Below are 27,906 nucleotides of genomic sequence, written 5' to 3' on the forward strand. Positions count from 1 at the left end.
TACGGCCAGCAGATGTAGTTTGAGAATCTCGATTCAAACTCACCTGTCATGCTGGATGTCTGCCGCTAGGGGACGATGCACTTCCAGCGTCACAGAGGCGGGAAAAGGAGAGACACTCGGCCGACCGAGGGACTCTTCACTTGGGCTTGGAAACTCAGGAAACCCGCCGGATACACCTTGGCCTATGGAAGTCACGCGTAAACAAAAATTTGCCGACAAAGTGAACACGACAATAACATAAAAAAATAGATCGTTCATATTAATAGACTCTGACGTTTTGAAACGTAGATACGTAAACGGTATTCTGACGGAAGTAAAAAATCAAGACAAGCTAGTACTGTAGAGTAATTGAGTAGCACGTCCTTTTAGTTAACATTTCAAAGGTTCCAGTGTTTTTTTTAATGTTACTTAATCCGTACTGAGAAAAACGAACTACTGTAAACAATGAAATGTTATTTACAGACCGTAACTAAAAACTAACCACCACTAGAAACACTAGAACTCTCACAACCAGTGTCATAATTTACTACTCACCATTAAATTAAGACAGTTGACCACTGAACCACTCCACGTCGATAGTTTAGGCTTTCCCCCAGCCCAAAAAAATATTCATAAAGTAAAAAATAAAACCGGAAAGCGATACAAACGGCACAGCTGTGTTACTCACCCACTGGTAAATATGAGTCAGCCCACCACTACTTTGACAGGAGCTAATTTGAATACGTTCACACACAAACATTATGTTTTCGTGCAAAATACTTAAAAGTAAACCAAAATGGTGTCATAAGCAAATCATAAACATAATATGTTGATAATATGTTTTTTAAAATTCATTTATTTCATCACTAACGTGACCAACTGATTTGCTTCGACCACTTGATGGCAGCAATGAGTCAGTGGGACTCAACCGGAAATGTCCTTTCAAGCAAACACACCCAAACACAACAAAATAAAATATTAAGTGTTTTTTTTCTCTCTCTCTCTGTATTGTACAAAGGGTAATAAACATTGTTTAAAAAAACTTAAATGTGCTTTTTAAAAAGCAACATGAGGTAACTATCAAAACATTTGTGATGATATGTTGATTGACAACTAGTTAAATGACGCTCCTTTTCTATCTTGGGGTTTGTATCACTTTCACCGGCACTATTTAACTGTGAGGAGGCTGGGAGGAAACGTGCCACACACAAAAAAAATAGAAATGTGCTGACTGCTTGACGGCATACGTCAATTCACCCTTTCCCCGTTCGCTATAAAGATGGAAGACGATGCAAACGCTTTCGCGCGACTTCTGCAAAGATGGCAGAGCAACAAAAGAGGCAAAAAAGTTTTGTCCAAGGAGACAAAAAAAGAAAAAGGGAGGCTACCAGAATAAAAGGACACTCAAGAACTAGAAACTGCAATTTTTAAAGTAATTACAATTGGGCTCTGCTGTGGTAGATACAGATCTATTGGATCACTTCCTGTTGATTTGGGGACATTTCAGGGACACTTCCTGCTGATATTCTGACATACATGGCAGTCAATGGCATGGACATGCATGGCTGTCAATGGCATCAACATACTCGGCCACAAGTTGAATGTCTGTGGGCTGTAATGTTAAGTGTATGGCCAAAAATCAAAACCACACGTTTTTCTGCCTTTGGAATTGAATGGGAAATTTGGACATACATTGCTGTCAATTGCATGGACGTGCATGGCTGTCAGTGGCATCAAATTAATTGTGTGCCAGTTGAATGTCAATGGGCTGTATTGTTATAGTAAGCGTAAGGTCAAAAATCAAAACCACATGTTTTTCTGCCATTGAAAATGAATGGGAAATTTGGACGTACATGGACGGCAATGTCATGGATGTGCATGACTGTCAATGGCATCGAATTACTTGGGTGCCAGTTGAATGCCAATGGGTTGTAATGGTAAATTTTTGGTAAAAAAAAAAAAAAAAAAATCATAACCATAAAAGTCTTTCTGCCATTGAAAGGAAAAGGGAAATTTGGACGTACATTGCTGTCAATGGCATGGACTTACTTGGCTATCAGTGGCATCAAATAACTTGTGTGCCAGTTGAATGTCAATGGGCTGTAATGTTACACTAATTGTAATGGTCAAAAATATAAAACCATACATGTTTTTCTGCATTGAAAATGAATAGGGAAATTTGGACGTACATGGCCGTCAATGTCATGGATGTACATGGCTGTCAATGGCATTGACTTACATGGGCCCCAGTTGAATGTCAACGGGCTTTAATGGAAAATGGTCAAAAATCACAACCACCTATGTTAGAAAAAGAAGGGGAAATGTTTGCCATTAGAAATGAATGGAACAACATACATGGCCGTCAACGGAATCCCCATTAGAAATGAATGGGCAAGTTTTTGGCAAATTTTGAACGGAAACTTTTGTGGGTTCATTCGCAAATTCTGCAAATTCCGATTTTGATATTCAAACGGTGACGGTTGGTCAAATAGCTTGGGCTGTGCAGCGCACCAAAGAAATGACATTAAAAAAAAAAAACATTTTTACTGTACCGGGAGATCATGGTTTTACGACACTGTGCGCTGGTCCTAACAGGAAATGCAGTTTTCCTTACGGCAAAATGCTTTCGCTTTTGTCCACCTCCGTCACTAAAATCGACCAAAACTGAAAAGTTACCGAGTGTTCCTTTAAATGTTTTTAATAAAAATATTTACTGTTAATTATGACTTTACCAGGCTAATAATGGATGAGTGAATAGCACATTTGCACACCCACATTTCTGAATTCGTCTGCATTTTTTGGTACATCTTCAGTAGCTGCAATGACACCTTCAAGCTTAATAATAAAGCCAAAGGCCAATTAAAAAGTGCAAAGCTCAGCAACACTCACGAAGGCAAAAGTATCAGCCTGTTTGACAATGAGCTGATTAGCGCGCAGCCAAAGATGTTTGCCTCAATACTAATTAGCTTCCAGGTCTTGCCAAGTTTAAAGGGTGAGGAACCTCTGGTCTGTGGTCCACAAATTTCCATCTGAAGCATTTCAACGGGCCTGTGGTTTTTCTAAAAACACTGAATATGCTGATAAGGAATGCTAGCTTAGGTTCAGAGCTAGCAAAACATGTCATATTTTCTGAAAAACGAAATTTATTTAACTCATTTTGCCAGAGTACGCAAACTCAAGAGCCTTTTTCAGACCCTTGCTAACTATAATACCACCTTGGCTATAGCTGTAATGAGGCTAATTGCCTTAAGACCAGCTCGGGGTCTATTTTAAGATGTACACTTCTCAGCCGCCTTGGTCTGAGCTGCTGTGTACATTGGCACATTGCGGCGGTTGGGAACTCGTTGGATCAGCTTTGTGTGTGTTGTACGGAAACCGGCTTATAGTCCACAGAGATCATTGTCCATCGCTTTCCCATGACCTGGTTGTAATACAGTTGTAAAAATCACATTAAAAAAAAAGACTTGAAATAGAAGCGTTTTTCCACTAATAGGGGCTTGATTTGTGCGATCGAGTGTGCTTACTACTGCACTTGGCTCACTTTCATTCACCCAGTCAAAATGGATTGACATCTCGGCTATCTAGCACTATTAATGGCAGCCAATGAGTTAACAATGAAGTGACATAAAAATGCCCCAAAACTTACAGGGAGTGTCACAAAATCAATGGGGAGTATCCCCAAAATGGCCAAAAAATCAACAGGAAATGATGGACTTAAAGACTTGTAGGCTCTAATAAGCCACAACTGTTATATTTATTAAAATATGTACATTTTTATGTGTATGAGAAACACATAAAATATTGCCATTGATTTAAAAAAAACTCATCTGACCAAAGTACACGGTCCCAGTTGAAGCCTGGGACTGTGTGTATTTTTGTGTGCGATCAAGAATGAGCTTTTTGGCAACAAACACTCTTAAAACAAAAACTTATTTTTTGATTGAATAATAAAGAGAAAAATGTCCAAGTCAAAATGTGGCCCAAACACAAATCAACATTACTTCAATCAAAAAGTTGCTTCAATCAAAAAAAAAAAAAAAAAAAAAAAAAATCAAAGAAAAATAGCTTTCACATGCATTTTTTTGTATTTGGAGTTTCAATTTTATTTTTGCATTTAAACACATTTTTTTGTTGTTGAAAAGACTTTTTTTGTTGAAAATATATATTTTAATTGAAGCAACTTTTTTTTTTTTTTTAAAGCAACTTTTTTTGATTGAATAATAAAGACACAAATCTACCTCCATATGGCTCCCCCATGGGGATACAATTTTTGACTGAGGTAACTACATTGGCACGACACCAGCGGGCGTACCAAATTCAATGAATGACGATCTTGGCGAAAAGTATTGCCTATGCAGCTTGATTTAGAATTCCCCTCAAGAATGATGGGAAACACACAACGCTCATTGTCATCTTATTATTTTAAATATTCTTGTAAGTTAATTTTATTCTGACACTGCGTTTTGATGTCATCAACATGTTGTGCCCCCCCTGCCCCCAAAGTCAAACTCTACCTATGGTAACACAATAGTTGTAATATATTTATTTCATTTTGTAGACTCCGCAAGTAGGGTTGTTCCGATCATGTTTTTTTGCTCCCGATCCGATCCCGATATTTCCCGATCCGATTGCTTTTTTTTTTGCTCCCTATTCAATTCCAATCATTCCCAATAATTTTTCCCGATCATATACATTTTGGCAATGCATTAAGAAAAAAATGAATAAAACTCAGACGAATATATACATTCAACATACAGTACATAAGTACTGTATTTGTTTATTATGACAATAAATCCTCAAGATGGCATTTACATTATTAACATTCTTTCTGTGAGAGGGATCCACGGATAGAAAGACTTGTAATTCTTAAAGGATAAATGTGACTTTGTATATTGTGACTAAATATTGCCATCTAGAGTATTTGTTGAGCTTTCAGTAAATGATACTGTAGCCATCTGTTCTGCCCAAATGCATGATGGGAAGTGCACCCATGACTGTGCAAAGTGGTACCAATTGATATATCTTCTCTGCGTTGGGAAATAACATAGGGTGTTAAGAAAAAGATCAATTACTACCTTTCTCCCCCACATTGCTTCCCACGATGTTTCTAATTGTAGGGAGAGGGATTTTAAGGCTTTAGCCAATTAAAAATAGGCTCCAAAGGCTGCCAAAATTCACTCTACTTATTTTACGCTGCCTTTTAACTCTATATATAGGTTAAACGGTGCCATTACAGATTGAACGCGACAATGCGTGAGTGGGCCGTGCAGCGCATGCATTAATTGCGTTAAATATTTTGAAGTGATAAATTAAAAAAAAAAAAATTACCGCCATTAACGGGATAAATTTGATAACCCTACCTTAAGCCTAAACTAAAGACTCTGGATGAGTGTAACATATTATGTCTGTAACGTTAAATACTATTAGAAAATGATTTATTTAAAAAACGTATATATATGTTAAAAAAAGGCATGTCCGATATTTTTTTGCCGATTCCGATACTTTTAAAATGACGTGATCGGATGCCGATCGATCGGGACATCTCTATCCGCAAGTAATCGTTAGGTGTTTGGTCAACTTCAGACAATACATTTCCAACTTTTTCAATGCTTTGCACCTTGAAAAGACAGCCCTGTTTCTCTTTTTTTGACATGTTTCTAACTACATAGTAAAACTTTCTTTTAATGGATTTAAAATAACACATAAACACATTTGGCAGTCCAGCTTTGAAGAGATTTGGCTGACTTGGCTGTACAGGAAGAGAGTGAGCAAAAGAAAGGAGAGAGAGCTTTATCTTGGCACGAGTGACCTAAGCTTTGCAGACCAGAGAAAATGGCTGCTGACTAATTAATCCTCTTTACACTCCTCATCGCTGCTGCTCTGCTTCCTGACAGTTATGGACTTGCTTTCAAAACAGGTGGTGAACTACAATCCTGTCGGGAAGACTCCACATACTCCACCTGGATTTATTATTTGTCTTCCTTCATTCGTGAGTTTTGGATGGAAAGCCCTGTTTTGCTGGAGAAATGACGTGAATGTGTTTTTGGTTCTCTGGATTATGCCTGAACCAGAATCTGGAAAAATGGACCTTGAGAGCCTGGCTGTCTATAGCATGGCCAAACCCGAACACAAGTGGTGGATACACCAAATCGACAACAGTTCAGGTCAGTTTTGGCGCACTGGTGACATGTGTGTACCTAGGACAGTCCGTAACCTATAAATGCCTCCAGGAACAAGTGTGTGTCTTACAGATATAACATATAACAGTTTACATTTGGATTAATTTGGAAAAAGTGAACGGACGCTTGTCTCACTCCTATTTCGTTTGATTAATTCCACACATCGCGGATTGAGATTAACCAGAACACTGTACGTCTGTTCGAGTACATCCCGAGGATGTTCTGGTTTATTCAGATGGGAATGTGGGAATGGGGCTTGGTCACAATGAAACTTTAGTGAGTCACGAGTGACGACAGTTCATATCTCAAGCTAGAACCACCTGGAGGAGTTTAACTCAGGAGCATTAGCCAGCTCATGTCTAAATCTGGCCACCAGATCATTGGTTCAAAAGCTTCTAGCAGCACGTGGACTTACCCAACTGGTCCAATCTAGAGTTCTGCACACTGCGATGTGCTAGCAGGGTATTTCAATTATAAGTTTAGTAGCTTCCTAATGATGTTTCAATCCTGTCCAGAACAAAAGATATTTGCAAACTATGCAAAAATATACACATCAGTAATATTACAGAAACCATTTATCAGTTTGGTATCCAATATTGACCCCTGAGGAACTCCACAGTCAATCCCCAAGCACATTCAGCAGAAGTTTCATAGTTAGATGGGCCTTTGCCTTGCATTTTTCGAATAACCCCCAAAATTTTCCCTTCACCTGTAAACGTAATATTTTTTGAAAAAACAAAAAATTTTCACAACGCTAGTTGTCCTACAGTTTCTGACAAAATCGCATAATTTACACATAAAAAATTCCGGTAGGGTAAGGGGCATAAAATTTTTATACAGAATTTGGCAAAAATGTACGGTTCCCCCAAAATTAGCCAAAAACGGTCCTATTCATTTCTAATGGGGTGCCATGGACGGCCATGTATGTCCAAATTTCCAATTCATTTTCAATGGCAGGAAAACATAGGTTCTTGGGATTTTTGACCATTTACCATTACAGCCCATTGATATCAACAGGATGTGTCCCCCAAATATCCCCAAATCAACAGGATGTGTCCTAGTATCAACAGGAAGTGGCACCAGAATGTCCCTGAAACAGGAAGTGATTTGAAATCAACAGGATGTCCCCCTAATGGATATTAACAGGACATGTCCCCCAAATTTCCCTAAATTAACAGGAAGTGACCTGATATCAACCGGACATGTCCCCAAAAGGTCCCCAAATCAACAGTAAGTGACCCCAAAATGTCCCCAAATTAACAGGAAGTGATCTGATATCAACAGGACGTGTCCCCAAAATGGACATCAACAGGACATGTCCCCCAAATGTCCCTAAATTAACAAGAAGTGACCTAATATCAACAGGATGTCTTGCCCAAATGTCCCCAAATCAACAGGAAGTGATGTGATATCAACAGGGCGTTTCCCTCAAATGGACATCAACATGACATGTCCCCCAAATGTCCCTAAATTAACAAGAAGTGACCTGATATCAACGGAAAGTGTCCCCAAATCAACAGGAAGTGATGTGATATCAACAGGACATGTCCCCCAAATGGACATCAATAGGACATGACTCCCAAATGTCCCGAAATTAACAAGAAGTCACCTGATATCAACAGGACGTGTCCCCAAATCAACAGGAAGTGACCTGATATCAACAGGAAGTTACCCGAAAATGTCCCCAAATTCACAGGAAGTGATCTATGATCAACAGGACGTGTCCCCCAAATGGATATCAACAGGACATGTCCCCCAAATGTCCCTAAATTAACAAGAACTGACCTGGTATCAACAGGATGTGTCCCCCAAATGTCCCCAAATCAACAGGAAGTGATGTGATATTAACAGGACGTTCCCCTGAAATGGACATCAACATGACATATCCCCCAAATGTCCCTAAATTGACAAGAAGTGACCTAAAATCAGCGGGATGTGTCCCCCAAATGTCCCCGAATCAACAGGAAGTGATGAAATATCAACAGGACGTGTCCCCCAAATGGACATCAATAGGACATGTCTCCCAAATGTCCCTAAATTAACAACAAGTCACCTGATATCAACAGGACGTGTCCCCAAAATGTCCCCAAATCAACAGGAATTGACCTGATATCAAAACAGGAAGTGACCCCAAAATATCCCCAAATTCACAGGAAGTGATCTATGCTCAACAGGACGTGTCCCCCAAATGGATACCAACAGGACATGTCCCCCAAATGTCCCTAAATAACAGGAAGTGAGCTCATTTCAACAGGACGTGTCCCCCAAATGTCTCCAAATCAACAGGAAGTGACCTGATATCAAGAAAACATGTCCCCAAAACAACAGGAAGTGACCTGACAGATCTGTATCTACAACACCAAAGCCAAATCGTGACTTCTCCAGAGATTGCAGTTTCTAGTTGTATGCATTGTTCATTTGTATTTCTCTAACGCCTTCTGCCTCATCCAGGCCACTGTCTTCATCGGATCTGATGCCAAGAAGTGAAGCCAAGTCCTACCCCATGGTGACTTTTTCCGAGACAACGCAGGTCTCCCCAATGGAACTGCGCGAGCCCCACTGCCTGACCGCCACCTTGTCACCGGGGCTTCGGCGTAAGAAAATGCTTTGGCAGAATGCTGTGAAGCACATCATCATCCAGCAGGAACTCAGTGCTCAGGTGACTGATTATTCCCGAAGCTTTACTCGAGTAGTTGCAATTTCATCAATCCGTTATTTGGTGTAATAGGTCGGCGTGGAGCCAGCTCGCAAGATCTTTGTGACGGACGCTTATATGGAAGAAATCAACCGGCAGATCCGCAGCAAGGCCTCCCGTGGAGTCAAGCGCCGCTCTTCCACCTTCCGGGTTCACCCTTCCCATATCCGTGGCTCAATCAGCCATAGTGTTGGAGGGTCAAGCGGGAATGAATACGCTAGCGATGCCGACTTCTTTGTGCACTGGGGTCGGATTATTCACGGTATCTACATACCCACCCTGAGGCACACCTTCAAGTCAAAAGACCTTGAAAAACTCTACCAGCAACATTCCTCTCACCAAAGACGCAACTCCTTAGCCATCACCAATGTGATCGACGCCATGGCAAAACTTCATATTCTAGTGTTGTACCTGGCATTGGCACCCCAGGATGTCTTGGAACCCCTACGAGGATGCTTGACGTGTGCGTTCATGGTGTTCGCAGTAGCACTGTGCATCGTTGTGCTAACCTTTAAGGACGCCATGTCACCCAGGTGGCTTCACTACGCCGGCCTGGCCAGTTGGCTGTCACAAACCGCGCAGGTACTGGGAGGACTGGCATACGGACTGGAGAAAGACCCTTCGTGGTACCTTTTGTTCACGCTATTTGCCACATACACACTGCTGCCGTTACCTCTTCTGTGGGCCATGTGTGCCGGTTCGCTGACGTCATCGTTGCATCTGCTTGTGGAGGTCATATGCTACCGCAACGATCCAGTAATTTTAAGAAAGGTGAGGAAAAGGTTTATAGATTGATAGTGAAGGAATCTGACCTTTTAGACCGATTGTGGGAATCATGCCAGCCGGACTTCCGGAACCCCTCTAGTGCAATTCCAACCTGGCCAAAAGTCCAAACTCCGCGCGTTCACCTTAGTCTTAACTAAAGATTTCCCGATCGATCGGCATCGATCGGGTCCGATCACGTCATTTTCAAAGTATCGGAATCGGCAAAAAAATATCGGACATGCCTATTTTTAATATATATTATTTAATTAAATCGTTTTCTAATTATATTTAACGTTACAGACAAAGTGTCTTACACTCATCCAGAGTCTTTAGTTTTGGCTTAAAGTAGGGGTATCAAATTTATCGCGTTAACGACGGTAGTTAATTTTTAGAAAATTAATCACGTTAAAATATTTAACGCAATTAATGCATGCGCTGCACGACCCACTCACACACTGTCGCGTTCAATCTATAATGGCGCCGTTTTACTTATATATAGAGCTTAAAGGCAGCGTAAATGAGTAGAGTGAATTTTGGCAGTCTTTAGAGCCTTTTTTTGATTGGCTAAGGCTTTATATTCCCACTCTCAACAATTAGAAATATCGTGGGAAGTAATGTGGGGAAGAGAGGTAGTAGTTGATCTTTTTCTTAACACCCTATGTTATTTCCCAACACAGAGAAAATATATCAATTGGTGCCACTACGCACAGTCATGGTTGCACTTCCCATCATGCATTTGGGCAGAACAGTTAAATGGCTCCAGTATCATTTACTGAAAGCTCAACAAATACACTAGATGGCAATATTTAGTCACAATATACAAGGTCACATTTATCCTTTAAGAATTACAAGTCTTTCTATCCGTGGATCCCTCTCACAGAAAGAATGTTAATAATGTAAATGCCATCTTGAGGATTTATTGTCATAATAAACAAATACAGTACTTATGTACTGTATGTTGAATGTATATATTCGTCCGAGTTTTATTCATTTTTTTCTTAACGCATTGCCAAAATGTATATGATCGGAAAAAATTATCGGGAATGATTGGAATTGAATCGGGAGCAACAAAAAAAAAAGCAATCGGATCGGGAAATATCGGGATCGGCAGATACTCAAACTAAAACGATCGGGATCGGATTGGGAGCAAAAAAACATGATCGGAACAAGCCTAGTCTTAACCCCTTGTACTGACTCCATTTTAAAAGCTGGAAAAAAGCTTCGAAACACAAGTCCAAGTCGGCAGTAATCATACAGCACAGAGAGACCGAGGCGAGGTGGCAAACTGGATCCAGGGTCACCATATTAAAAGTCAACAAAAGATTCCTGCGAAATATGACAACAATTAGTTCAAAACATTCAGTTTTTTATAGGCTCTGGTGTGGCGGGCTGTGGTCCGGAAGAAGGGTTGTTTAGGATTATTCTCTGTGTGGATTGGGCAGGAGGGTTTCGGGCGTTACTGTTGTCAGGGCAACGAGAGTTGAGGATTTTGCCATGTCAGCGCCACGTGAGTGCTGAGTGTCAATTTCTCAGTTGCGGGTTCCTCGTTGTCAGATGTTCCTTGTGGCAAGACAAGATGTCCCGCCATTTGTTCTGGACTGTCCAGAAGCGCTGATTGCGGGATTTGGTGGTGCAGACGTGGGCTTGTAGATGTCTTGCCTATCATCTGTTTGTCAGTGTCAATCTTGCTCAGTCAGCTGCATGACGCGTGATTTGGGCTTCCGTAGTCAGAAGGTGTCGTGTATCTGTTCTGTCCTTATCTGCCTGTTGTCTTGGCGTTGCAAATTCTAATCATTTCAAGTCGAACTGTTCATAATATCAAATATATTCTACTTGTTTTTCTTAAACTATGATATAAATACAATTTATTTTAGATTTGGTGTGTTAGAGTAATACAAACAGTCAAACAGTAAAAGATAATATTCCCTTCAATAGATAGAACCTTCACTATTCTTTGGACATTACTGGGTAAATGGAGTAAAACTTGCTTGGTTGCAGGTTTTTGCTAAAGGCCTTCTGTACCTTGGTATGAACACAGCCGGATTCTTCATTCACTACCTGACAGATCATTCACAGCGACAGGTGTTTCTAGAAACACGGCGTTGTATTGAAGGTCGCCTCAAATTGGAGCTGGAGAACCAGAGACAGGTATGATGACTAGACTCACCCCAGTTAAGCAACAGGGTAGAATTTGCTGATATTTGATTTGTTTGTCCACAATAGGAACGCCTGGTGTTGTCCATCTTGCCCAGGTTTGTAGCCTTGGAAATGATCGCTGATATGAGCTCGATGGAGGATGAGCTCAGTCCTCAAGAGTTTCACAAGATTTACATACACCAATACAAAGACGTCAGGTGAGTGTAAGCATGTCGTTTTTTTTGCTTTGCTAAAATCCTGGTTGTAGGTTGTCTACAATTGTAGAACTTTGAAGTTAATGAAGTATCGTTGGTTTCTGCAGCATTCTTTTTGCAGACATCAAGGGCTTTACTCTGTTATCCATGAACTTGTCAGCTCAAGATTTGGTTCGAACGCTCAATGAGCTCTTTGGACGCTTTGACCGTTTGGCCGAGGTAGGAACCTGAGCACTATTTTCTATACATTTCATTCCCATTTACTTTATCTTGGTTTTTACAATGTGACAGGAGCACCAGTGCCTACGAATAAAGATACTGGGGGACTGCTACTATTGTGTATCCGGTGTTCCAGAACCTCAGCGTGCCCATGCTAGACATTGTGTGGAAATGGGCCTAGCCATGATCAACACCATACGGTTAGTTTAGTCACGATGGGTTGCTGGTCAGTTTCTGAAGTTAGTGTAACAAGTCGGATCACCTTCCATCTGTCCGACGTCAGGGCTGTTCGGAAGCAGCTAAATTTTAACATGGACATGAGGATTGGCATCCATTCAGGCTCTGTCCTGTGTGGGGTTCTGGGTCTCCAGAAATGGCAGTTTGATGTTTGGTCCTGGGATGTGGGCATCGCCAACATGCTGGAGGCCGGTGGTATACCAGGGTAAGGGGATTTAATCCTTATTAGTAAAATTGGAGAACATTCAAGTACCTTATCTTACCACTAGTTTTCTTTTCCTGAACAGGCGGATTCACATATCAAAGGCTACCCTGGACTGCCTAGAAGGCATCTACAAAACAGAGGACGGACGTGGAGCTGACAGGAATGAGTTCCTGCGCCGACACAACATCGACACTTTTCTGATCTGTGACCAAGACGACGGACATAAAGACGATCACAACGAGCCACCGAGAGTCCAGAAAACAAGCCGAGCGCATGAAATTCCTTTCAGTAGTGCCATTGATATGAATAGTGTAAGTTCTGATTCCAGAACTCATGGTCTTTCAGTTTTCCTTGGACTAATCTGAATGAACTCGTAATACATTTTAGATCTTGGCCTCGTTCACAAATGGGTCTCTGCCCAATATATGGCCGTCCACCTCCAAAGAAATCAACGAACGCATCAAACATGCCATTGAGGTTCGCAGTAGCGAGCGTATGCATCAGGAACACATAAGTCCTTTGTCTCTGGTGTTCAAGGACACACACATTGAGGACAAGGTATGTATGTGGATTCTTTTTGTTGACGGGTTGTAATGGTAGTACGTTTGGTAGTGACTGAAAGCACACTTGTACAAGAAGAAACATCCAAATTCACTTTCCTTCACTTCGCAACTTGATCCCTCCTTGTTGAAGTGTTCCAAGCATGTTTCACTGGCGTGAGACCTCCTGGAACACCTGGACACGGTCTCACGCCAAGGGACTGTTTTTGGCAGAGGCATGGAGGGCTATGCTTACCTAAACCCCCATATTAAACAGTACCTATCTAATCCAGATGTTCCTTTGGTGACATCAGGTTTGCAAGGCGCTTTTGTCAGGTCTACATCTAAGATCCCTGGTTATTTAAGCCATACTGAATCTTAATTGGCAATCATACAGTGGGGCAAATGAGTATTTAGTCAACCACTAATTGCGCAAGTTCTCCCACTTGAAAATATTCGAGAGGCCTGTAATTGTCAACATGGGTAAACCTCAACCATGAGAGGCAGAATGTGGAAAAAAACAACCAGAAAATAACATTGTTTGATTTTTAATGAATTTATTTGCAAATCATGGTGGAAAATAAGTATTTGGTCACTACCAAAAGTTCATCTCAGTACTTTGTTATGTACCCTTTGTTGGCAATAACGGAGGCCAAACGTTTTCTGTAACTCTTCACAAGCTTTTCACACACGGTTGCTGGTATTTTTGGCCCATTCCTCCATGCAGATCTCTTCTACAGCAGGCAACACGGACTTTCAACTCCCTCCACAGATTTTCTATGGGGTTGAGATCTGGAGACTGGCTAGGCCACTCCAAGACCTTGAAATGCTTCTTACGGAGCCACTCCTTTGTTGCCCTGGCTGTGTGTTCAGGATCATTGTCATGCTGAAAGACCCAGCCACGTCTCATCTTCAATGCCCTTGCTGATGGAAGGAGATTTTCACTCAAAATCTCTCGATACATGGCCCCATTCATTCTTTCCTTTACACAGATCAGTCGTCCTGGTCCCTTTGCAGAAAAACAGCCCCAAAGCATGATGTTTCCACCCCCATGCTTCACAGTGGGTATGGTGTTCTTCGGATGCAATTCAGTATTCTTTCTGCCCCAAACATGAGAACCTGTGTTTCTACCAAAAAGTTCTATTTTGGTTTCATCTGACCATAACACATTCTCCCAGTCCTCTTCTGGATCATCCAAATGCTCACTAGCGAACCGCAGACGGACGTGTGCTGGCTTCAGCAGGGGGACACGTCTGGCAGTGCAGGATTTGACTCCCTGGTGGCGCATTGTGTTACTGATAGTAGCCTTTGTTAATGTGGTCCCAGCTCTCTGTAGGTGATTCACTAGGTCCCCCCCATGTGGTTCTTGGATCATTGCGCACCGTTCTCGTTATCGTTTTGACGCCACGGGTTGAGATCTTGCATGGAGCCCCAGATCGAGGGAGATTATCAGTGGTCTTGTATGTCTTCCATTTTCTAATAATTGCCCCCACAGTTGATTTCTTTACACCAAGCGTTTTACCTATTGCAGATTCAGTCTTCCCAGCCTGGTGCAGGCCTACAATTTTGTCTCTGGTGTCCTTCGACAGCTCTTTGGTCTTGGCCATAGTGGAGTTTGGAGTGTGACTGACTGAGGTTGTGGACAGGTGTCTTTTATAACGATAATGAGTTAAAAAAGGGGCGATTAATACAGGTAATGAGTGGAGCCTCGTTAGAAGAAGTTAGACCACTTTGACAGCCAGAAATCTTGCTTGTTTGTAGGTGACCAAATACTTATTTTCCACTCTAATTTGGAAATAAATTCGTCAAAAATCAAACAATGTGATTTTCTGTTTTTATTTTCGACATTCTGTCGCTCATGGTTGAGGTTTACCCATGTTGACAATTACAGGCCTCTGTAATCTTTTCAAGTAGGAGAACTTGCACAGTTGGTGGTTGACGAAATACTTATTTGCCCCACTGTACCAAGACCGAATCCGATTGACTATGGGGTGCAGGGCACACATTGACAAACATGTGAGCTATCTCATCTTCTCTGAACCTAAAATTTGCTCTTATACATTTTGGGTGTATTGCCTGACATTATCGGAAGAATTTTGCATGTGTATGGAAAATATCTTAGCAAATGGTGTTTGACAGCCAGTCCTCTTTTTTGAATGACTTAGTTTTCCCAGATGAGAGACGAAATGTTCAACTCCAACCTGCTCTGCGCCTTCATCTTGCTGCTCTTCGTCATGGTAGCCCAGGCCATTATCCCAGCGCCGAGGTAAGGAATTACCAACTCTCCTTATGCTTTATGCTTATTTTTATAACCTGTCTTATATTATCAAAATTTCTCCAGGCTGTTTCCAGCCCTCCTTCAATTTTCGCTGTTTCTGCTCACCTACACGCTGCTGCTGCTATTGGTGCTCGCCGAGGAGTTCAAGTGGTGTCCGGCTACGCTGCAGCAATTCTGTTGCTGGATCCACGAGAACAACAGCGCTCGCAACACCCTCACCCTCACTGCTGTGGTCATCAATTTTGGTTTAGCCTCTACAGATATTGTGAGAGCCCAAGAAAAAACTACACCTGATGTTTTGAACAGTAATCCTGATCTAGTGCAGCTCCCGGTCAATAGACTTCAGAGTCTACTTGCACCTGCACTGGAGTTTACTTGCTATTTTTTTTGTTATATTTTCTTGCAGTTATGGTGCCTTCTTACAGGCACAGAAGAGGCTAGTGAGATTGAAAATACCAACATGGCTTCACGGTCACTCACTGTGTGTTCTTACCCAGAGGTAGTCATTTTAATTCTGTCCATTTTAATGACACGCCATTTCAAACACGCATTATTCCAATTCAAATATTGCTTCTCTCCCTTCTCCAGGTTTTTGTGCTAAGCGGCGTGATCGCAATGGTGACATGCGCTGTGTTCCTTCGTCTCAACTCACTCTTGAAGTTGGCCGTGCTCCTACTGGCTGTAGCTGTCTACTCCTACCTCATCCATCTAGCCTTTCTCTCTCTCACACACCACGACATGCCCCACAGGTTAAACCTGATAAACATGCAGACAATTGCACGAGTCACTATGATCCGAATCACAAGTAATTCCTGAGTCTTACCTGTTGTGCGCAAGTAGAATCGAGTCGAGTCACGAGGTTGTATTGAGTTCAGTCGAGTCTTGAGGTCGTGTCAACTCGAGCCAAATCACAAGGTTGTAAAGACGAGTCGTGTCAAGTCGAAAGGTTGTCGATAGGGTTGTTCCGATCATGTTTTTTGCGCCCGATCCGATCTCGATCGTTTTAGTTTGAGTATCTGCCGTTCCCGATATTTCCCGATCCCATTGCTTATTTTTTTGGTCCCGATTCAATTCCAATCATTCCCGATAAATTTTCCCGATCATATACATTTTGGCAATCCATTAAGAAAAAAATGAATAAAACTCGGACAAATATATACATTCAACATACAGTACATAAGTACTGTATTTGTTTATTATGACAATAAATCCTCTAGATGGCATTTACATTATTAACATTCTTTCCGTGAGAGGGATCCACGGATAGAAAGAAATTCTTAAAGGATAAATGTGACTTTGTATATTGTGACTAAATATTGCCATCTAGTGTATTTGTTGAGCTTTCAGTTAATGATACTGTAGCCATTTAACTGTTCTGCCCAAAGTCATGATGGGAAGTTCAACCATGACTGTGCGTAGTGGCACCAATTGATATGTCTTCTCTGCGTTGGGAAGTAACATAGGGTGTTAAGGAGAGGATCAACCACTACCGTTCTTCCCCACATTGCTTCCCACGATATTCCTAGTTGTTGAGAGAGGGACTTTAAGGCTTTAGTCAATTAAAAAGAGGCTCTAAAGACTGCCAAAATTCTCTCTACTCATTTTATGCTGCCTGTTAGCTCTATATATAGGTAAAACGGCGCCATTATAGATTGAATGCGATAATGCGTGAGTGGGTCGTGCAGCGCATGCATTAATTGCATTAAATATTTTAACGTGATTAATAAAAAAAAATAAGAAGAAGAATTACCGCCGTTTACGCGATAAATTTGATACCGCTACTTTAAGCCAAAACTAAAGACTCTGGATGAATGTAAGACATTTTGTCTGTAACGTTAAATACAATTAGAAAACGATTTAATAAAAAAAAATATATATATACATATATATATATATATATTAAAAAAAGCCATGTCCGATATTTTTTTCATTAGTGGTTAACTAAATACTTATTTGCCCCACTGTAGTTACTTTCCCTGGTAACTAGTTACTTTTACTATAGAGTAATTCAGTTACTAACTCAGTTACTTTTTGGAAGAAGTAGTGAGTAACTATAACTGATTACTTTTTTAAACTAACATGCCCAACACTGGTCACGGGTTAGTCAAGGCCTTCACCATTTTTCCCCAGCTCACCCACAAAGCATTCAGAATTAACTTTGAGGGAAATCTACATCAGTGTAAGTCATTGTTATAAAAAAACAAAAAAAACAGGGACTAAACCAGCATTATGGTGTTCAAAGCGGGTCATTGGCAGGTGGGAACCAATCTACAATCCAAATTTTTCGAGTCAGCTTCGAGTCTGGAGTCATTGTCTCACGAGTCAAGTTGAGTCGAGTCTCAAGTTATTACCTGACAAGTTGGGTGGCATCTCGGACCATCCCGGCTCAAGCGAGTCAAGTCCGAGTCTGTGTATTCTTTCTTCTCGTCTAAGTCGAGTTGCGAGTCATCAGATTTGCGACTTGAGTCCGAATCCCTGTGACTCGAGTCCAATTGTCTGCAAATATGGGCCAATAATGTCAAATTTGATGTTTGTTGTTTTCGTTTACACTTGTTCAGGTCTCACTACATGAGAAGAAAAGGGATCGCCATCCTTCTCTTGGTCATGTTCATTGTTGCCGTCTTCTACAACGGACGCCAGGTACTAAATTCTCCATCTTACGAAATGATTCAAGAGAGTTGAACAATATTTGCTCTCCAGTGGGAAGCCACCGCCAGGCAGGACTTTCTGTGGCGTCTGCAGGCCCAGCAGGAAGTAGAGGACATGAGGGAACTGCGAGAGCACAATGAATGTCTCTTGCACAATATTCTGCCCGTGCATGTCGCTCGACACTTTTTGGAACGAAGCAAGAACGATGAGGTGCTTAGTACTAGCGCCTCGAATTTTACCTGAAAAATCGTATTCGGATTGGTATGCTAACCAGATGTTTTCTTTTACAGGAGCTTTACTCGCAGTCCTATGATGAGGTGGGAGTGATGTTTGCATCTATCGCTGGATTTAACGAGTACTTTGAGGAAAAGGAGATCAGGCATGAAGGTGTGGACTGCCTCCGAGTCCTCAATGAGATCATAGCAGGCTTTGATGAGGTGAGATTGAGATTATGTCAGTGTTCAGGTTCCGAAAAGTACAAGTGTTGTGACTAAAGATGTCCCGATCGATCGGCATATTTTCAAAGTATCGGAATTCGCAAAAAAATATCGGACATGCCTTTTTTTTTAATATATATATATTTTTTAATTAAATCGTTTTCTAATTGTATTTAACGTTACAGACAAAATGTCTTACATTCATCCAGTCTTTAGTTTTGGCTTAAAGTAGGGCTATCAAATTTATCGCGTAAATCGCGGTACCCTAATTTTCGCACCTGACTATAAGCCGCAGCCCACCAAATTTGGCACGAAAACGGCATTTGTTCATAGAGAAGCCGCACTGGACTATAAGCCGCAGCTGTCCTCACTGTATCATGGGATATTTACACCAAAAGATATTAACCGGTAAAACTTTATTTTCATACGACCGACTGTCATAAGACCAAATGAACCATCATTAAACTTTGAACCAATTACTGCAAAGCTTTATTGCTTCAAGAAGTTTCATTTAGCCATCACTGCTCACTTGGGGGAGACAGTCAACCTCTGTTGCCACCTGCTGTTGACTGTTGTCATCCAACATGCCTCTTAGTATGCATTGCAGTGCTACAGATGTAAATAACAATCAAAAATCATGTTCTGTGCTAAATATTTCTTCAATTACTGTTCCAGTTGTTTCATCAATTGCTAGTTATGGTATTTGCTAACACTTTATTTGACAGTGGTGCCATAAGACTGTCATTACACAATCATAATTATGACATGTCTCTGTCCTGAGCATTCATTAATGCTTATAACAGATGTCATTAAGTGTTATCCGGCAAATTATCTCACTTTTGAATGGATGCAAAAGATCCAAGACCGACAAAAATTGAGCTAGTGACATCATTTGCCAAATGACACTTAATGATATAAGCATTCAGTAATGTCCATGATCGTGTCATGTCATAATTTTGATGATCTTATGACAGTCTTATGACACCTCTGTCAAATAAAGTGTTACCTAAAAAAATCAACAAATAAGCCGCACTGGACTATAAGCCACGGGTATCAAAATGAAGGAAAAAAGTAGCGGCTTATAGTCTGAAAATTACGGTAATTAATTTTTTAAAAATGAATCACGTTAAAATATTTAATGCAATTAACGCATGCGCTGCACGACCCACTCACGCATTGTCGCGTTCAATCTATAATGGCGCCGTTTTACCTATATATAGAGCTAACAGGCAGCGTAAAATGAGTAGAGAGAATTTTGGCAGCCTTTGGAGCCTCTTTTTAAATGGCTTAAGCCTTAAAATCCCTCTCTCAACGATTAGAAATATAGAAATATCGTGGGAAGCAATGTGGGGAAGAACGGTAGTGGTTGATCAAATCCTTAACACCCTATGTTACTTCCCAACGCAGAGAAGATATATCAATTGGTGCCACTACGCACAGTCATGGTTGCACTTCCCATCGTGCATTTGGGAAGAACAGTTAAATGGCTACAGTATTATTTACTGAAAGCTCAACAAATACACTAGATGGCAATATTTAGTCACAATATACAAAGTCACATTTATCCTTTAAGAATTACAAGTCTTTCTATCCATGGATCCCTCTCACAGAAAGAATGTTAATAATGTAAATGCCACCTTGAGGATTTATTGTCATAATAAACAAATACTGTACTTATGTACCGTATGTTGAATGTATATTTTCGTCCGAGTTTTATTCATTTTTTTCTTAATGCATTGACAAAATGTATATGATCGGAAAAATTATCGGGAATGATTGGAATTGAATCGGGAGCACAAAAAAAAGCAATCGGATCGGGAAATATCGGCAGATACTCAAACTAAAACGATCAAAAACATGATCGGAACAACCCTAGTTGTGACAGTTGAATGAAACTTTGATTATAGTTGCTGGAGGAGTCATATTTCCATTATGTGGAGAAGATCAAGACCATAGGGAGCTGTTACATGGCCGCTTCCGGTCTAGCACCAGACAAACAGGTGGGAGAGCCGTTAAGATTCTGATCCATGTGTGAGTCTGACTCTGCATCCATCTGTCTGCCTTTCAGACATCTATGGACGAATGGAATCACTTAAGCGAGCTGGTTATGTTTGCGCTAGCGATGCAAGAGACCTTGAAGGAGATTAACAGGCACTCTGCCAAAGACTTTCAGCTGCGTGTCGGTAAATAGGGAACTGTGGAGGCACACTTTCAGTGATTCAATTAAAGCCATCTTCTTGTCCACAGGAAGTCAACAAAACCTTCTTTCTTTAATATGTCTAAGCTTCGTGGGTTCTGCTTTTAGGCATTGCTCACGGGCCGGTGGTGGCAGGTGTCATCGGCGCAAGCAAACCGCAGTACGACATCTGGGGGTCCACAGTAAACCTGGCCAGCCGCATGGACAGCACAGGGGTGAGCGGACGGATTCAGGTGCCTGAGACCACCCGCAAGGTTCTGGCAGACTGGGGCTTTGTCTTGGAGCTGCGTGGGGAAATTTTTGTCAAGGGGGTGAGTATCCTAGTAAGATGTCTGGGTAAAAAAGCAAAAAACTATTGAGGTTGCACTAATGATCCTAGCAGAGGCGTCGCGGCCCATTAGGCAAACCAGGCAATTGCCTAGGGCCCCCAGACAGCAGGGGCCCCCAGAGGGCCAACAGATTTAGCACACGCAGCTTTACTGCACTGTCGCAGCGACAAGTGTAGGGAGTGTTTCAATACCATGGAATCATTTGGCAGATTATTTCACGATTCTGTTATCAGTCCCAATCAGCACTAACCATGTCATATACATTATACATGTTTAAGAAAGTCCAATCAGCTATTAATACCACATGATTGTTTAAAGAGTGACTCACCAAGTACTCTCTGGAAAGTCCTTGCCGAGTTGTTTTATGTTGATTTTCACAGGGCACCTCATTATTCATGTGACTATTTAAAGAAAATATTTTTCCAAAAAAAGAGTCTATTAATGGGTCTATCCTATTCCTCGTCAAATACTCTATATGAAAAATATAACATATATGCATCTAAAATAATCCTAAGCAATTTTATTAGCAATTTTAATACTCCTTTTAGCAAGGTTCCTTGGGTATGCGTACGTTCCCATAGCAACCAGTCCTGTTATTGTCCTACGTCACAAGCGCAGCGTATTCTGGGAGTGAGAATAGGCGTAATGTGCATTTCGAGCAGAGGACGTGCTTAGTTTTCGCCACTTTTATGAATAATGCAATTGGGGTGGGGGGCACTTTGAGTGTCCTTAAAAGCGCTCTATGAGAGCGAGGTGTTATTAGACTTTTATTAAATATGCTATTGCTCCAAGTCCAACTGTCCCCCTTATTTGCACACGCTCGAAGGGCCCCATGTTGCTTGTTGCCTGGGGCCCCCGGGGACCCTTGCTACGCCTCTGGATCCTAGTATGGGATTGACACTTTAGTTCTTTGTGAACAGTGAACACCAGGACACAGTTGACATATACTGTCTGATTTCTTCACTTAATATATAACCATTGGTAGCTAATGTGCAATTTTGAAATAAAAATCCTGTTAAGAAATACATTATGTGCTGGTTTCTCTGCCAGCAAGACCAGTACCATAAGACAAATCATCCAGCAAGGTTCTGCTGGCCTTGTTGTGGTTTTGTACTGGTTTTACTGGTACAGAAACCAGCATAAACTGTAGTTTTTTTTAACTGGATTTGTTGTGCTTTGGTACAGATTTTTTTAACCAGGGATCAGGCCTATCCAACTTTGAGAACTAAACCAATAGGGCCATCTAGTGGTATATTTAGCAGTGTTGTGCTCAAGATCAGACCAAAGCTTTCCTGAAACCAGAAGTGGCTTAGACCAAGTAAATAAGCAAATCTTTTGAGAGTCAAGACCAAAACCAAGACTGATGCAAGACTAGGACTAAGACCGAGGCAAGACCAAGACTGAAACAAGACCAAAATCAAGATTGTAACAAGACCAAGAATCTTTCAAGAATCGTTTCTGAGATGAGATCCAGACCTTCATAATGTAGTTTTTAACTGAAACCGATCTTGTGAGCAACAATACTAATCTTTAGTGTACTACCTACCTTGATTGCAATCTGCACATGTACGGGTAGTCCCCGGATTACGATTTACCTGATTTCGAACTTTATGACGCCGGAGTGTCGTCTGCCATTCTCTCTTTTTATTAGTCGCGTAAAAAGTATGTAGTTCTTGCCATGTCAGGATCCCCTCCTCCCCCAGCAATGTCGCCGCCGTCCTGCAGTTCTTGACAGGGTCAAGTCCAATTCATTTCCTTGTTCTCATGCTGCTGCTGCTGCTGCCCCCGGCGTTGGCGCCTCTGTCCTGTCTCAGTCAAAGGTTGATTTGAATTACTGATCGGGTTTTTTGAGTTCGGATGGCGGGCTCGTGTTAAGAGAGGGGAAGCTAGCAACCTGAGCAGCCATGATATCCCACTTCTCTCGCCTCCCTATTCTTTCCACAGCACTTTTTGCTCTGCAAGGGAACTCACTCACGAGTAAAGTCCGAAGTTGTTTTTTTTTTAAAGTCACGTAAACACTAGGGGAGCAACGGTTCAGTTAGCCCACGGTTCGGTTTGAACCTCGGTTTTGGGATCACGGTTTCGGTTTGCGGTTTTTTTTTCTTTTCTTTTTTTTTTTTTTAAAACTGCCTTTATTTTGCTTTTAAGAAAGTGAAATAAACATTTAAAATGTGAACATTTTCGACTGTTAAAATGCCTCTTAGCTCTTTGGCTAGTGTAGTGACCAACTACTGAAATACACAAACAGTAGTAAAAAAAGTTAATTGGCAAAGTAACTGGTTTTACCATACATGTCCCCCCCCCCCCCCCCCCCATTTTTTAAAACAAAAAACAAACAAAACAAAAACATAGTAACCTTTGCTATGATTGGAGGTCATTTAATGTTGTGAATCAACCGTTAAAGTTGATAACATCGCTTCCGTTTTTGCATTAGTTCCCTTCAGTCTACTTTTGAGGTGAAAATTTTAAAACTATTTCATCCTTTAAAGACAGACTCAAGTCAAGATTTTGCCGATTTAGGAGTATTTTAGATTAAAAGTTATTTAGGTTCGCTAGGAAGGTTCTCTACAACAGAGCCTTTCTGCAAAGTTTACTGCTCTAAAATGGCGGCTGATTACTAACGCTGCCGAGTCTGTCATATCACATGTAGCTCTATATGCATGAGATATCTAGGGCATAGATTGTAGGCTGTCGGCTACAGTCAGGAAATATTGGAGCCACCTAGCATCGCGTTTGCTAAAGCGTCACAACAAACACTCTTCCCTCTCCGTGTCTCTGACTTTTCTGGCGTCGTTCAACCAACGTATTAACGCACATCGTCTCGTTGCCGAAAAGGGTGACAAAATCCAAACAAAGGAGAAAAAAACGTAATGCACGAAAAACGTACACATTTAAAAATCGGTGCTCACTTGTACAAATTACGCCATGTTTTCCGAAATTCCAGGTTCGCGGTGAATCAGTGACAGGCACACTTTTGCTCAAAAGACGATGTTTATTGATTAGAAAATGCAGTATAGATTAGATTTATTGATTACAATCCCACAAGAGCAAGCAAACAAGTATCAAAAAATGGCAACGATGACGCTAGACTTGAGCTTGTCAACCCCAGAATCCCCGCGTTACCGTTACAGCAAAACAAAATGTCCCTTTAGCAATGAAAATCGCTTACCGTGACAAGTGATTGGGAAGCCAGCAACACTCCAGTGAAGCGGCAAAGGGGCAAAGTCAGGCGATCTGTACGTGACCCGCTGGCGGACCTCACGGGTCGCCCGGAAATGTCCGGTTTGGCAAAGACGCACCCCCTCGGAGGTGTACAGGCCAACTTCCGCCCCCAAGCGGCACGGCCCTGTCCAATCACAAACATTTCAGCTACTTTTGGTTCAGCTCCCTTGAAAAAGGGCTTTTCACATGGGACAAATGAGCTGTGCTGCAACAGATGCCAACAAATGGTAAATATTATGGGTACAAAACAAGTTATCTCTATGGGACCCAGGCATGTAACTATGGGACCCAGGCGTGTAGTAAAACAATACTATGGTGCAAAACAAGTTATCTCGTGAGATTCTGTAGCGCATCTCCTAACTATGGCAACAAGGTGAAAAACAATAGAAGTTGTGACAATCTATGTCACAGAAGCAATCACACTGAACCCCACATTGCTCCTGGTGTTGCGTCACCAGTAGGTAAATGGCGATGTAGTGTAAAGCGCTTTGAGCGCCTTGAAAGGTGGAAAAGCGCTATACAAGTATAACACCATAACCATTACCATCACAAAAGCATGATGTAATATTTTCCCCCATCACTCCGCCCTTTGACCCGGATTGAATTTATCTAATGTGCTAATTCACTTCGGGTCACATAATATTTTCTCCATCACGCCAAGGCCTTTAACTTGACAGGTATGAATTATAGTGGACCGTCACAGTTAGGTAGTAGCACTCTTTAGCACCAGACGTCCAACTATCAGTGGTCAGGGCGAAACTATGTGCTTTAGCGAAATCATCTTCGATGGCTTTGCGTGCGATTTCATACATGTCGGGGATTACGTTGTTGGAGAAATATGTCCGCGAGGGAACAATGTAACGCGGGTCAAGCGTTGCAAATAAATTAACGAATCCCGCCATGTGTTTTCGCTGCTGTCCTCTTCGGGGTAGTCCTGCTCTGAGAAAGTGATATCTCTGGGTGATGCCGGCTGAGATGCCGGAGTCATGTTATAAGTGTTGCCATTAGCATCGGGAACAAGCGCTGAGCAATGCTTGCAAATTGTTTTATTTTATTTTTTTCAATATTTTCTCGCCCTCCGCATTGTAGTCCACGGGGAAACCAAAATGTTGCCACACCGCAGATTTGAAAGAGGCCGGTGCTTCCTCAAAATTCGGTCTCTCCACTCCTCCGCTTGCCATAGCGTTTTGTTTTCTTTCTTGTTTCACTTTCACTTCGCTCGTAAGCGAGAGAGCGCGTTTCTCTGCACAGGTGCTTGACAGCGATCGGACATTTACTTGCGAGGCGGGAATTTCTTCACAGCTGTGCTTCACGTCACACACAGGCACACCGAGCTCGACCAATTCATTCCAAAAGCGTTCGGAATAAATTCATTGCAAAACCGAAAAGGCGCGGTTCACAAAGGCGTATTGAACCGTACAGGGCGAACCGTACGGTTCTTGTCATGTCGGGAATCCCTCCTGCCCAGCAGTGTCGCCAGTTCCTGACAGCATCAGGTCCTTGTTCTCATGGTGCTGCCGACTTACGCGGAAATTCGGGTGACATCGCCAGCCTAGGAACTGAACTCGTTCATAACCCGGAGTCAACCTGTACTTTACATGGATCGTGGTTGATCTTTAACAAATTGCCTATCGTTGCAGGTGAGCGAGTGCCAAGGCAAGGTACGCACCTACTTCATCAGCACAATGCGCTGCAAGCGAGCCGACGACACCATGGACGGACGTCCTGGAGGCAAGATGACGGGACGCATGACCCTCGCCGGCATTGTTTTCAGTCTGGTCCAGGCTAGAAACAAGGAGAAACTGAGGGAGACCAACGGAGGGTTCGCTCTGACGACTTCCACCTTCAAGTGCTGATAGGACAAAGCCAATTAAATGGACCTCAAATTTGGGAAACCCTGCCATATATATATATATATATATATATATATATATATATATGTACTGTATAGTCATACAGTAGCGTAAAGCATCGTTTTTCGTGCTTTAAATTGTGCTAAACAGGATATTGTTAATGTAACGAGGCCAATAATCATATTCAGGGTGTGATACCTTCAAGCCAAAACACAGAATACCTCAAAAATAACCGCAACAACCTCTCTTTGCAAATGAGCTATTTAAACTTTTTTGTAATGTTTTGTGTTATCTATATGTTTTTTGGTATCAGTCACCTATCTAATACCAAAAGACTGTATTTATTTCATCCACAAATATCATAAAACTGACTTTTACAATATCAGACACAATTAATATATATATAACTACATTTCTTCAGTTTTAAGCAAACAACTCAAAACACATATTTTTCATTAGAACTGGACCGCAAGTATAAAGTCCCTGACAAAAGTCTTGTCGCTTATCCATTTTGTAGAAACAATTGCTAATAACCAGACTTTTAAGTATTCAATTGGTTTCAGAAATGGCTCATATGAAAACTTTGCTGTTTTGTGGCAAAAGGTGGATTTTTCAGATGAATCTTCCATTGAATTACACCACAGTCGCCGCAAATATTGCAGGGGAGCTACTGGAGCACGCATGGATCCGAGATTCACTCAGTAAAACAGTAAATTTGGGTGGTGGCAAAATCATGGTCTGGGGTTACCTCCAGTATGGGGGTGTGCGAGAGATCTGCAGGGTGGAAGGCAACATAAATAATCTGAAATATAAACAAGGCTTTGGTTGCCTCTTACATTCCTAACCATAAAAAGGGACAGATTCTGCAGAAGGATGGTGCTCCATCGCATACTTCAATCTCTACCTCAAAGTTCCTCAGGGCAAAGAAGATCAAGATCCTCCAGGACTGGCCAGCCCAGTCACCAGACATGAACAGGATGAAAGAGGAAGCATGGAAGACGAAACCCAAGAATGTTGATGAACTCTGGGAGGCATGCAAGACTGCTTTCTTCAATGTTCCTGATGACTTCATCAATAAATTGTATGAATCCTTGCTGAAGCCCATGGATGTCATACAAAATATTCCATTTGGATCTCACAGCACCACTACTTAATTCGCTTATGTTATGTAACATATTTTTGTATTTGAAGTACATTTTTTTGTTGAATTTTCACACTACTTTGTGTGGGCGACAAACCTTTTGCCTTGCCAAAATTTAACCTTTATGTCTTCATCAATGCTAAATCTTTTTTCAGTGAAACAAATATATCTGTGTACATTCAACATCATCTGGGAGGGTCTTAGCTTTCATATGAGCCATTTCTGAAACCAATTGAATAATTAAAAGTCAGGTTATTAGCAATTGTTTCGACAAAATGGATAAGCGACAAGACTTGTCAGGGACTGTATTTTTACACTTGTCATTAATGTATTTGATGTGTAAGGAATAGGATGTAACCAACATTATTGTAAACAAAATATTCCAAACGTGTGAAAAACTTATGCAGATTCATTTATATCTTTGAAATTGCTTCTCTGGGTATTTTATAACAAATTTTCTCATGATTTGTCATTGTGAAACTGCATTCGTGTGGTATATTTTCATCTATCATTGGCGAAAAGCCGACGTTATTTCTTTTATACGAGTAGTTTCACTAATTAGAAGTATATTCTCATAATAAAAAGATGATTAAATGAATGTATTCATTTGGTTTGTTTGTGTATTTTTTTT

The 27,906-nt window shown here is 41.4% G+C and overlaps 1 protein-coding gene across 1 annotated transcript in view; it reads left to right on the forward strand.

Annotated features, from left to right (window-relative positions):
- si:dkey-206f10.1 (adenylate cyclase type 8) overlaps positions 1–26,196 on the forward strand; it is a 29,360-nt gene extending 3,164 nt beyond the window's left edge. The window contains exons 2-22 of the mRNA XM_057823613.1: positions 5,897–6,143; positions 8,610–8,817; positions 8,887–9,624; positions 11,617–11,766; positions 11,842–11,972; positions 12,077–12,188; positions 12,261–12,388; positions 12,472–12,630; positions 12,713–12,941; positions 13,018–13,188; positions 15,335–15,435; positions 15,511–15,712; positions 15,854–15,946; positions 16,036–16,196; positions 18,006–18,087; positions 18,148–18,306; positions 18,387–18,533; positions 20,441–20,533; positions 20,602–20,716; positions 20,839–21,041; positions 25,922–26,196. Of these exons, the coding sequence (XP_057679596.1) occupies positions 8,632–8,817; positions 8,887–9,624; positions 11,617–11,766; positions 11,842–11,972; positions 12,077–12,188; positions 12,261–12,388; positions 12,472–12,630; positions 12,713–12,941; positions 13,018–13,188; positions 15,335–15,435; positions 15,511–15,712; positions 15,854–15,946; positions 16,036–16,196; positions 18,006–18,087; positions 18,148–18,306; positions 18,387–18,533; positions 20,441–20,533; positions 20,602–20,716; positions 20,839–21,041; positions 25,922–26,137 (3,576 nt within the window). The 5' untranslated portion in view covers positions 5,897–6,143; positions 8,610–8,631 and the 3' untranslated portion in view covers positions 26,138–26,196. The remainder of the gene's footprint in view (positions 1–5,896; positions 6,144–8,609; positions 8,818–8,886; positions 9,625–11,616; positions 11,767–11,841; positions 11,973–12,076; positions 12,189–12,260; positions 12,389–12,471; positions 12,631–12,712; positions 12,942–13,017; positions 13,189–15,334; positions 15,436–15,510; positions 15,713–15,853; positions 15,947–16,035; positions 16,197–18,005; positions 18,088–18,147; positions 18,307–18,386; positions 18,534–20,440; positions 20,534–20,601; positions 20,717–20,838; positions 21,042–25,921) is intronic.
- The last annotated feature ends 1,710 nt before the right edge of the window (positions 26,197–27,906 follow it).

Source organism: Corythoichthys intestinalis, chromosome 19 (assembly GCF_030265065.1).
Source record: "Corythoichthys intestinalis isolate RoL2023-P3 chromosome 19, ASM3026506v1, whole genome shotgun sequence".
NCBI classification, from domain to species: domain Eukaryota; kingdom Metazoa; phylum Chordata; class Actinopteri; order Syngnathiformes; family Syngnathidae; genus Corythoichthys; species Corythoichthys intestinalis.